We start from the raw sequence: 12,788 nt of genomic DNA, 5'->3' as shown, positions 1-12,788 counted from the left end.
TTTTTTACCACTACTCTGGGGGATGGAGAGTCTTCCAGTAATGAGTAGACTAATTCCTTATCACAGAAAATTTAGATATAATTGGTCAAGATCAAAGGCTGGAAATTTATGCCCCTTTACCCTGTTTTTGCACTACCAAGGGGTTAAGAATATTTCTTTACAGGTTTAAATACAGTTTCAAATTACTTAAGAATGTAAAAAAAAAAACATTCTTAGCTCAACAGGCACTCTATTTGAATTTGGTTCTTGGAGGAGTTTGTCCACCTCTTGGTCTTTAGATAATACTGAGCAGTTTTTGACCTAAACAATGTGTTAGTGGTTAGTTTCTTTTTTTTCCTTGCACTTTAATTCTTGTTAATTTCAAAGAAATAATTGGATATTACAATACAATAACATGCATCATTTCTTTTTTTTTAAGAAGTCTTCAGAATGTCATTTTGTGTTTTTCTCCTTAGGATCTACAAAAGATTGAAACAAGTTCTTCTGGTTGGGTTGGAAGAGTAAGTACTTAAAATTTATGGAGTTATTAATAATTTTGCCTTTCAGTATTTGAACACAGAACCTTTCAACTTAAAGAGATATTTGATAAATGTTTGCTATGTGTAAGATGTTTTCTAGGTGTTGGGGATATAAAGACTATATATATATATATATATATATATATATATATATATATATATATATATATATAGTTAAAGTCTAAGAGCAGAGGATGGGAGAGAGGAAGAAAGATACATATCCAGATGATTTTAATTATAAGAGACAATAGACAAGTTCAGAGAAGAGGCCTGAGTAAGGTATCATGAGAAGTTTTACTAGAAAGAGATAACTTCTAGCATGATGGGAATTCAATATGGGAAGGCTTACTGAAGTAACATTTCAATTGGACTTTTGAAGTAAGGAAGAACTTCAACAGATAGAGATGGGAATAGAAGACAGGATGAGTAATGCATAGAGATAGGAAAGGATAGGATGAGAAAAGAGGTAGAGCATAGTACTCTTTATCTGGAACATGGAGTATGTAAAAAAGGATAAGCTGAGAAAGCTTGAAAGGCATTTTAGTGCTAGATTGTGATCTTTAACATGAGAAATGTATACTTGTATTTTATTTGATAGGTGATAAGGAACAACTACAGGTTTTTATTTTTTTTAAACTCAACTTTGTCTTAGAGTTAATACTGTATATTGATTCCAAGGCAGAAGAGCAGTAAGGACCAGGCAGTGGAGGTTAAGTGACTTCCTCAGAGTCACACAGATAAAAAGTGTCTGTGGACAGATTTGAACTCTCTCAGTTTGGCTCTCAATCCACTGAGCCACCCAGCTACCCCCAAGAGTTTTTAATAAAATGGTGTATTAGAAAGATTACTTGGACAATGATGTAATGGATAGGAAAAGGTATACACCTATGGCAAGAAGAACCATTTGGAAGCTATTACAGTAACTAGATGGGAGAAGAGATGATCTAAATAAAAATTATTGTAATGGGATGCCTTTGGAAAAAGAAGAAGATTTTGGTAGTTGACATGAAGCAGAGGTGAAAGAGAGGAAAGGGTCTAAGGTCTGAATCTTGGTGATTAAGAATTCATATTAGACACTGAAGAAGAGGTTGTTAGAAGTTAAGCAGAGTTAAGGATTAATATGGTGTGAATGTTGGCATGTAAAGAGGTCAAGGGATTCGTGAGTGGGAAGGGAGAGCATTACTGACATATTTGGGTTAAGAATTGAGAATGGGTAGGAAGGGAGGGAAGTGGGAATGGAACGAGGTTGATAGTTTGAGAGAATAGGAATCTAGGGGCCAGACTTCAGGTTTAAAGAGCTAGGGAGATGGAAGAGGTAGAGAGAGAATACTGTGTTCAGGTGTAGATTTTCAGATTTTTTGAAAGTCTCTGGTCTAGATTTTCATAGATTTGTATGTTGGAGTTGAGCAGTTTTGAGTGATTTCTAATGTATGACCACTGTAGTTAATAACTGAAAGGAGTAGAGAGAAGATTGTAGGAGATGGTTTCAAAGAACAGATAGTAGAAGATTTAGCAACATGACTGTTGGGATATCTCAGGATAATGTTATGAGAAGGTGTGATGAGAGTAAAACTATAAGGTAGGTGCCAAAGTAAAAAAGATAGTTGAGGAAAGGATCAGTAAATATCAGTGATAAGGATTGGGAGAATGGGAAATGAATCTCAGAAAAAAAGGCTGTTGTAGCCTTTAAGAGCAGTGGAGGAAGTAGCATTAGTGAGGAAGGAGTATGCCAACTCCTCCCTTAGAGAAAATGAAGATTAGAGAGAAATTGCTGAAGCCTTCGTGGGAAAAGAAGGTTTCATATAATCCAAGGAATTGAATTGGAGGAAAAAGGAGATAAGAATTCCCCTATATTTGTTGCTCATGTGAACATCTCATTTCTGACTTATGAAGGCATTGGCAACATAGATGAATTTTTTTGGTAGTATTTAATATATTAAGTTTCAAAAAGGAAGAGGGAATATACTGGGAGGAAATGAAAAACAAAAAAGATCATTGGAAGGGTTACCAAATAAGACATTTCAGACAAAAAAAAATCATAGAATTAAAGGATCTCCTCCTATTCACCCAAGTTTGAAAGCTAAATGCCATTCTCAACTTTTCACTCTTTCCCCCCATTTCCAATCTATTATCAAATCATGTAACATATCTTACAGTTCTCATGGTCTTACAGTCTCCTCCCATTAGAGTAATTTTTTATTTTGATAAGTCCTATTATGTCAATACTTTTTAGAAATTGTGATAGCCCAACTAACTGCAATATTCTAAGTGACCAGAACAGGACAGAGTAGACCAGGATTGTTGTTTCCATCATCCTGGATACTTTGCTCCTATAAACACAGCCTAAGAATTGGAGTTTGTTTTGTTTTGTTTTTGTTTTGACTTTTCACATAACACTGTTGATTTATTGACCTTGATATTTACTAAAATCTAAGATCTTTTCCACCATTGTTCATTCATGCCTCCCACATCATATGTTTTTACAGTTGTTCATTTAAAAAAAAAACCACAAATGTAGGCATTTTTATTTATCCCTATGATTTAGCCTATTAAGAACTTTTCAGACCACGGTTCAGTTATTCAAATTTCCTTCCCAGCTTGTGTCAGTGTCACTTCTGATAAACATGCCATCTGTGTTTTTATCTATATCACTGATAAGAATGATCCTTAAGGATATATTCCTACTGTGCTTGCTCCAGGAAACTTCTACAAATCAAAATTGATCCACTATTCTTTAGGTATAGTTATTCAGTCAAGTAAAGATCAACTTTAGTGTGTTTTCCTTCAGTCTAGATTTCTCTGTCTTGACCATTAGCATTTATTAGCAATTTTAAAATACAGAATGTAGGCAAGCAGCCATATAGGCAGAGCAGGGAATTCTCAGTTAAAGGGAGTATGCAACTTATTTTAATTTAAATGTTTCAATGACAAAGCATTCATCCATCCACAATTAGCACTAAAGGTCAAATGTCCAAGGAAGTCTGATTCTGTCCTACATAATCTAGTATCATGTCTACCCCACCTCACCACCTGCTGGTACACACCAGAATGTACCTTTGAAAGAAATAATGATCATTTGGTTTCACATTTTACTAAACCCTTAGAAATAACCTACGAACAGGCTAGATTTCCCCCCACCTCATTTAGCTCATTCTCACTGCATTAGACGAGTTCTTGCAAAGGAATTGCATTGTGAGAGCTACGGATAGAAAGAAAGAACCACCATACTGTTTTACATGGTGAAAAAATGACTTCATGTGATTTTTTTTTTTGGTAATCATTTACTTGTGTTAGTTTTAAGAAAAAAAATTATCTGGATGGATTCACATTTCTTTATTCAGAGGGGTGATGCCACTCCTAATTTGGGGGAATCCTGACTCGTTTTCTTGGGGGAATTGGCCTCTGCAAAACCTACAGCATTTAAAATTCCTCCAGGCACTGATTGGACAGAGGGGAGAGGTTTGCCAACATGAAAAGTGGTTTCCTCCATGGCAAGAGACATGCTACACTTCCTCACGACTCCTTGAAAAAAATATGTTTTTTCCTCTCTGTATTTAACCAGACAGATGCCACTTTTCACACATTTCTACTAGGCACAACTCCATCCAGGGGAAACAGGGAAATGTATTAAAAAGATAAGGCTGTGAACACAGGTCTAGAGAGGGGAATGTGTTTCAGAGTTCCATAATGAGAACACCGAGTGTACTGCACATTCCAGCTTGCTCCAGAAATGAATTCACTTTGAATCACTCGATAGAAGAGGAAAGCAGTTTTCTTCTTTCCCTCAAACCGGGAGAATTGCAAGATGAAACATCAAAGATGAAATAAATCATCAATTTAAAAAGTGGGTCATCTCCTACCTGCTGTCAAATGCTTTATGGAAATCAAAGTCTTAAAGATGACATTTTCTTTCCTAGCTTGATGGGAGGCCTGCTTCAATTTAATTAATGTGCTATTCTACTTCCCAGTTTTTGTTGTCGAAATATGGGAATTTTCCTTCTATAGAACTGTGGTTTCTATTATTAAATATAGTTAGAAAACGAAAAGACCTTAATGTGAAAATGGCAGACGTAAGAATGTATATATTTTAAAATTTTGAATTTGCAATGCACAGCACCCTATGCCTCACTGTATCTGATCCAAAGCAAGATCGAAGAATTCACATTTTGCTTGTTCATTAAGAAAACAGTGCTTAGAATGATAGGAAAACTGTCCGCTCAGTCTCCTCTCTTCCTTTTCATTCTGCCAAAAGACTCCAACACCAAACATTACCAACCTGAAGATTCTACCTTCTTTAATTAGAGGAATAGGCAAGAGTGTTCTAGCTGCATTTGTAAGACACACCATTGTGACAACGGGCAGCCCTTATTGAAAAAGAAAAGAGAACGTGTCTTTGTCTACTTAAGGTCAGCAGTCACAAAATTATCCCTCGGGAAGAGAAAAATAGTCTTTGGATTTTTCTTTGGCATAACTGTGAGTGTCATTTTTAGTAAATACTGTGGCATTTATTAAATAGGTATTGAGGAGGACTTAGACTAAGAGGATCACAGATTTTGAGCTGAAAAGGACCTTTTAGATCATGTCATTTGGTACTCTTGTTTTCCTGCCAAACAAACTGAGATGAAGTGATTAGGCCAAGGGTTTCTCATTCCTTAAACTTGTGATTTTATTGTGCTTTTTTTTTGTTCTTATTTTTTTTAGTTTAGGCCTTCAGAACCTTACTTTGCAGCAGATAATCATAGCTATTACAAGATTGTCAGCGATGACCATGGCTATAAACACATTTGTCATTTTGATATTAACACGAAAGTGAGTATTCTTTACCAATCATTTCTGATTTGTATTTCTTAGGGCCAAAATACGATCTTAGGCAAAATGGAAACAGACAATTGCATGATCATATTTGATGAATACTTACAAATTAGATCTTTTTTTTTTCAGAAGGGACATAGGATATAGTTACTTGAATTGTTCATATAATTGATCAAATTCTCAACTTTAATTAGTATACACCCTCTAACTAATGTTTTTTTTTAAATTTTCCTTAAGCAAAAAAAATTTGTTACAGAAGGAAAATGGGAAGTAATTCAGATAGAAGCTCTCACTGATGATTATCTGTAAGTATTCCATTAATAATGCAAGTTTTGCTCATTTAATGGCATAATAATGAGGATTAAGGAAGTGCTATAATAGAATAAGTATTCTATTTGATTTGCAGTCAAGGACTTAGGTTCAAATCCTCCTTCTGTCATTTACCCTCTTTGTGACCATAGATTGACTTCGTTTTATATGGGTAAAAGGAAGGTCATAACATCAAAAATGTAGAGTTAGAAGGGACTTTGGACACCATCACGGTCAACTCTTTCATTTAATAGATGAGAAAGCTAAAGTACAGAGATGTTAATAATACCTCTTGTCCAGCTAGTAAGTAGCCAAGGAAAGATTTAAATTCAGAAGGATTCCAGATCTATTTTTCTGTCTACTGCCCCTACCTAGCTGCCTGACAACTTTTAGGTGGCCAATAAGAACCTTTCCATCTCTAAACCTATGATATTAATATAGTTTTTGCTTAGAAGCAGGCAGAATCTCCTACCAATAAGTGGTAGCCCATTTGGAATGAATTCAGTACTTTTTTCTTTTAACATATGGTACCTTAAATGATTTTCATATATGTTAAGAGATTTGATATTGTGCCATCTTCCAATTCCACCCCTTGCCTCTCACCTATTCAGTGCTACGATTGTTGTACCTTTAGCTGAATGTAACAGAGAACAGGGGATTCATATATATTGTCATAGAATGTTTGAAAAAGCCACTTGGTGTGACCATTTATGTATACCATATTCTGAGTCGCTTGAAAAAGAGTAACCATTTTATTTTCAGATACTACATCAGTAATGAACACAAGGATATGCCAGGAGGAAGAAACCTTTATAGGTAAGAAGAGTTCCAGCAAGTTTTTTAAGTGTAGTATTTTTAGTTTCAACTATTTTTTTTGTTTGTTTTTTCTTCTTACTCAGCTTAGTATTTACTAAATTGTAGTTGTCCGTTGTTAATGCCACTCTTCTTTTATTGAGCGCTTGAAAAAATGTTGGCACTTCTCTTTATTTTACACATCATTGTTACTTCCCAATAACTGAGTTCTCTCTCTCTTTTCTTGACCACAGTCTCCCTTGAAATAAAGTGCAGTTAAGTAAACATACACATGGTTCCATGCCATCACTGTAAAATCTAGTTTAGTCATTTTTCAGTCATGTATATGACCCCATTTGGAGTTTTCTTGGCAAAGATACAGGAGTGGTTTGAGATTTCCTGTATAACCTACTATCCCCTACTATCCCTTTCCTTACAGAGGAGGGTATTTTTCTCAATATATGTTGTGCTCTTCATGTTCATGTGAAATACAGGATGTCATAGACCAGGATTAGGTCATTTAAAAAATAAATTTTGTTTTATTTTTACAAAATAGCCTTAGGGATACCTGATTTAAAAAAAGTTTCTTTTCAGAAAATAGCTGAATGTGATTGACTTACTTTAGAACAAACACTAGTATACTTTTAACTGACAAATAGGATCCTTCACTTCTCTCTGTTTATTCGTTAATCCATGCATTTACAATTGGCTGTTTAATTTTTACAGAGTTGGTCATAATGGAACAAAGAAATGCATTACCTGTGAATTTGATTCAGAAAGGTGTCAGTATGTTTCAGTATCATTTAGCCACAAGGCAAAGTATTATCAACTAAAATGTTCAGGTGAGTTTGAACTATCTTGAATGTGTAATGTAGTTTTTAAATTGTAGCAGTTCTACCTGAGAATCCTCCTTTCATTTACTTATTTGATAACCAAGATAGACCAATAGATTGTAGTGTAATTTGTTGTCAGAGACTGAATTCAAATCTTAGTCATGATGTTTACTACCTTTGTGAACTGGGACTAGCATGTAACCCCTCCAGACCTCAGTTTTATAGTCTATAAAATGAGAAGGAAAGACTTAAATTTTTTTAAGGGTCCTTTTAACTCTTAATTCCTGAGAGTAAACAAAACAAAACAAACTTGTTCACATGCCATTTTTAAAATTGTCAAACTATGTACTTATAGGCAAGGATAATAGAGTCTGTTTAATTTGTTTTTTTCCTTTTCTTCCGGAACTAGTGCATTTTAATTTGTAAGTACTTTAGTTTGTAAAGTTGAGATCTAATTAATTTTCATCGGGTGGTTTCCAGGTGGGACCTTAAAAAATTCATTTCATTGATAATGGTAATAATGATTTACTCATAATCCTTGCTCTGTCTCATGGTAAGTAGTTGTTCACCCAGTGGGGTCTTGCATTACTGTTCTTAGGATCCTCTTTGAGAAGTCAGTCTGCTTGACACAGTTAACATTGGGCCATGGACACAGTAAATTTCCCTTTCCGACAGGGGCACAGGTTTTATTTGGACCTAGGTATTCTTTTGAGTACACTAACCAACTTCATATGAAATTCATGTTTCTTAAAGAAATAAAGATTCTGTCTCATTTGCAAATGAAGACATTTTATTGCTACCTTGTTAAAAGAAATAGGTTAAAAAGACTGCATGTTTCTTATACAGTCATTGAAGTAATCGTATACTGTCAGAGAAACAATTACAGTTTTTTATACAGTTTCCTTGTTCTCATTAAGTTCATAATAAAAAAATAAAATATCTACAATTGGCATTAAATAAAGATCTCCAAACTAGTCACTTTTTTCATTTTTTTATGAAAAGTGGTTTTGGACAATTTGTTAAATAATAGTTAACGGGCTTTTAATATCACATAAATAGTAACTGAAGGAATCAGCATGCTCAAGAGAATGCAGCCGCCGGAGTAGAATTGAGATGAGCTATTTTTCAGGCTGTATATTTCCTTAGCTTAGAGTGAAAAATCAAAGTCAAAAAGCAGCCATGCATTCCCATATGAACTGCAACAATCTCCCACAGCCCCCTTTTCTCTGTCTGTTCTTTATGGTGTGTGTAGTGGCATTTATTCAGTGCTTTCTCTGTATTAGGAACTACACCAAGTGTAGGTGAGAGAGAGCCAATAACGAGCTGACTTTAAGGAGCTCAGATTTATTAGTGGAGACATGAATTTATACATATAAATAATGACCCTGAGCAGGTCACTTAAGTTCTGTTTGCCTTAGTTTCCTCATCTGTAAAATGAGGATAATAATAGCAACCACCTCCCAGGATTGTTGTGAGGATCAAATGATTTCATATTGGTAAAGCTTTTAGCACCATGTCAGGCTTAGAGTATCCACTATGTAAATGAGAGCTATTGTTATGGTAATGAATGAAAATATGGATATATAAATCTATAAAGGATTAAATGTTTGCCTGTGTATGTATATGAGGGATAATAAGGTGAAGTGGATGGGGTAGGCAGCTTCAGAATGGGGGAGAGCCAAGTCCAGGGCTTATCTCTGGAGTTCTCCTGGAGAAGGTAACTACTGAATTCTCTAAGACTTTGTGCCTGTCTGCCTCAGGATAGCGAGATTCCTCCCTGGGTGTTCCCTAAACCAATGAAATCATAGACTGGTTCTCTTCTGTCTGTCTACATAGATCAGTTGGTCCCTCTGTCTGTCCATCTGTCATCAGTCGAATGTGCCTCTAGTGTTTATACAGCATGGCGAATGGAGTGCAGGACTTGGGGATAAGAAGACACGGGTTCAGATCTTGTGTTGGGCACTTATTAGCTATGTGACAGTGAGCATCACTTAATGACCTCTCTGGCCCTCAGTTTCCTCCTCTGTAAAACGGGAGGGTCAGACTCAGTGGTCTTTCAGGTCCCTTTTGGCTCTAAATCTGTGATCCTGTAGCTCTTATCTTTTTTTTCTTTCAGTGAAATGTTATAAGTTAAAAAAAATTTTGGAAAATTATTTTTAAGTTATCATTCTCAGAGGTTCATCAGTACCAGCCATCCTATAGCAGTGGTCTTCAGAAGGATTAGGAAAAATGGTGAGGCTGGCTAACTGAAAACACATTTCTGTTGTCATCGAGACAGAGAAAAATCCTCCAGATGGCGAGTACTCAAAGGTGGACGACAGAGAATGTTGGTACCCCAAAGAATGTCAGAGCTGGATAGACCAGTCATTTCAATTGCATCCAACTCTTTCGACCCTATTTGGGATTTTCTTGGCAAAGAACAGTTGCCATTTCCTTCTTCAACTCATTTTATAGATGAAGAACTGAGGCAAACAGGGCTAAGTAATTTGCCAGTCACACATCTGCTAAGTGTCTGAAGGCAGATTTGAACTTAAAAAGAGGAATCTTCCTGACTCCAGATCTGACCCACTATCCACTTGGCCACCTAGTTGCCTATAGACAGGCCTTTAGAGTCATCTTGTCTATTTTGCTAATAATAAAATTGATGCCTGCATTGTTCAAGTGACTTATCTACTATTCCATATTATTGTCCCTCTTCCTTATTAGATGGGTTTTGTGGGGATAAAAAAGAATAAAAAAATTATAAATCATTCGGGGAAAGTTGAAGGACATTTTTTTAACCCTTACCTTCCATATTAGAATCTGTACTGTGTCTTGGTTCCAAGGCAGAAGAGTGGGAAGGGCTAGGCAATGGGGGTTAAGTGACTTGCCCAGGGTCACACAGGAAGGGTTAGACATTTGGCAGTGTCTTTAAAACACAACAGATGCAATCTTCTCTTCTTCTGCCCTCTCCAAATCTCCCACTTAACTCATTTATCTAAACTGGTTTTTTCTTTTGTTATGTTAACAGGCCCTGGCCTTCCTCTTTACACTCTACACAGAACTAGCGATTTTACAGGTATCTTATGATCTCTCACCCTTGATGGTGTGTATGTGTATCAGTAGTGAATGTGATTATAATCCCATCAGAATTATTCCCTTTAATTTTAAGATCCTTAACAATGAACCCCTAGAAAATGCTTACAATCAGGTATGCATGTAATGTGTATGTGTCATTAAATATGTTGCATGTTAAAATTGATTTGGATTGAAAAAGGGATGACCATTTTATATTCCTTGCTTAGTTCTTAAAGAGCAGGAAAACAACACAGAATTGAATAATATGTTGAAGGAAGTCCAGATGCCCACAAAAGAAATTAACTTCCTTATGATGAATAATACAAGTAAGTTAACTCTATGTATGCTATTCATTTCTCAGTTAGCATTTATGAAGTAATTTAGTAAACATTTATTAAATGCCTACTATGTGCCAGGGCTTGCCGTTGGGATAGAAATGAGAAAAGGGATTGGGAGAAAAGACATCAGGAGGTTCTCAGGACGGGGCCATCTTGTTCCTGGGAGTTGAAACTAAGCAGATGGAGTGAACTTTGTCCAATTCCTGCCCTCCGTAAAGGAAAGCTTTTAGAGGAGTTTTGGAGTGCAGTAGAAGAAATAGGAGAGTTGATTTGATTATTGGCCTCTGAGCAAGAGGTGGAGAATGGAGATGGGGATGAACGGGAGTGGCATGCCCATGGCTGAATGGCTAGAGTGGCTGGCTGAATGGGAGTTGGGCACAGACCTGGTAAATATAGAGGCTGAGATGAGTTTTCCAAGGTTCTCTGGTCCCAGTGTGGGAGTTCCAAAGAATAATAGATTAACTTGACTCAGGGAAGGGAGGTGTGATCTATGGAGTCCTAGAATTTCAGATGTGGAAATGACAGCTAAAGAAGAGAGCAGGGACAGGGCAGATGCAAAGTGCCTGGTTGTGGAAGATGAATATGATAATTAATACCTTTTAAAGGAAATGCTCTCTGGGGTCATTTTAAACATTACTCCATACTGGGAGTAACAAAGCATTAACTCCTTCTGCCTCTATATAACAAACAGCCAATGTTACAGGGATATACTTTCTGTAACTGGATATGGATATAACCCAAGTCATTAAAAGGAAACCAGCCAACCCTGGAATTATTTTAGTTGATCATTCAGTTAATTACATTTAGAATTAATCTTAGAAGAAGCCTTTGCACTGCTTCTTGAAGATACAAAGGGCTTAATAAATTCTCATTCATTAGAAGAGAGAGAATGAATTTCTTCATCTTTTTCTAAAACTGATTTTGAATATTGAACATAAAAGGCTCTGGTCTGAGCCCTTGTGTATCAATGACAGTCAGACATTTGTAATATCTTAGGGTTCTTCAGGGAGACATGCTGTTTACTTGAGTTGTGATTTTCAAAATATTCTCTCCTATTATATACCCTATTCTTTTAAATATTGGTTAGCTGATTACTGTTCTTAGTAATTAAACTGTTCTCATCTTGAACACTATAGAACCTTACTTTCAATGCAGCCACCAGAATGGAAATTTTTCTTTGGGATGTAGAAACACTAACCATTATAATCTCAGATGGAATCAAGAGGAGGACTAGCTACATTCTCCTTGATGAAAGTTTCCTACCTGTGGTCCCCATTGTCTATAATAATCAACTATTTTCTGAACAACTATGTCATGAAACAGTTGGATTCATATTGAAGAAACACTTATTTTCATGGCCGATGATCTCACTTGATTCATTGTGGAATCAGTAGTCATAGCTCTCCAGGCTGTGGTCTTAGTATCCATACAAATTCTTAATTGTCAGTGGCCTTAGCCATCAATAAATCTCTGATGATCTTCATTTCTTATCACCAAACAAATAAGATATGGTGAGAAATCTCCAGCAACTTAGGTCTAAAGACACCATCCTTCTAAGCAGTTAATGACGACAGTAATTGGCTCATCTCAGATGCCTAGTAAAATTGGTTACCCTTTTTAAGTTATTTTGTTCTGTTTTTCATTTTTAATTGCTTCATTGCATATTTTTAATTTTATATGTCATCTCTCAAGTTTTTTGGGGGGAAACAAACAGGGCATCAAAATCTTAATAAATAGAAAAATAGAAGTTGAGATTTTTCCTTTCAGCTGCCTCAGGGTTTTCGTTTTTTCCTTTTTGTATTTTTTCCTTTTAAAGCATCCTGGAAGTTTGGGTAACAGTTTTTCTAAAGGCTTTTCAAGAAACTTGCTTTCAAAGTAAGCCAAAGCACAGAAAGAGATGTTAAAAGATCTCTAGAAGTTATATCAAAAAATCTACTCATGGAATAACTTACATTCTCCCCACCCCCAAAGGAGAGTGAAAACTAGGGAAGATGACATGCTTATAAAAATTGAAGTGCTAAGTTTAGTCACCTGGCACTGATTGAAGAAAATCAAAGTTCAAATGGTATGAATCACTAACAAACCTCCATAATCAGCCATTTTGAATGAATGGTTCTCCATATGATGGT

General features: G+C 35.8%; 1 protein-coding gene across 2 annotated transcripts in view; it reads left to right on the top strand.

Annotated features, from left to right (window-relative positions):
- The window catches only part of DPP4 (dipeptidyl peptidase 4), a 150,763-nt gene that overhangs the window by 110,313 nt on the left and 27,662 nt on the right, over window positions 1–12,788 (top strand). For both annotated transcript variants that reach the window (XM_007494267.3, XM_007494268.3), the window contains exons 13-19: window positions 456–500; window positions 5,220–5,327; window positions 5,568–5,635; window positions 6,402–6,455; window positions 7,158–7,273; window positions 10,275–10,322; window positions 10,549–10,647. In XM_007494267.3, the coding sequence (XP_007494329.2) occupies window positions 456–500; window positions 5,220–5,327; window positions 5,568–5,635; window positions 6,402–6,455; window positions 7,158–7,273; window positions 10,275–10,322; window positions 10,549–10,647 (538 nt within the window). The remainder of the gene's footprint in view (window positions 1–455; window positions 501–5,219; window positions 5,328–5,567; window positions 5,636–6,401; window positions 6,456–7,157; window positions 7,274–10,274; window positions 10,323–10,548; window positions 10,648–12,788) is intronic.

This window comes from Monodelphis domestica, chromosome 4 (assembly GCF_027887165.1).
Source record: "Monodelphis domestica isolate mMonDom1 chromosome 4, mMonDom1.pri, whole genome shotgun sequence".
Taxonomy (NCBI): Eukaryota; Metazoa; Chordata; class Mammalia; order Didelphimorphia; family Didelphidae; genus Monodelphis; species Monodelphis domestica.
The sequence above is the reverse complement of the archived record's forward strand: the minus strand, read 5'-3'. Positions and strand labels throughout refer to the sequence as shown.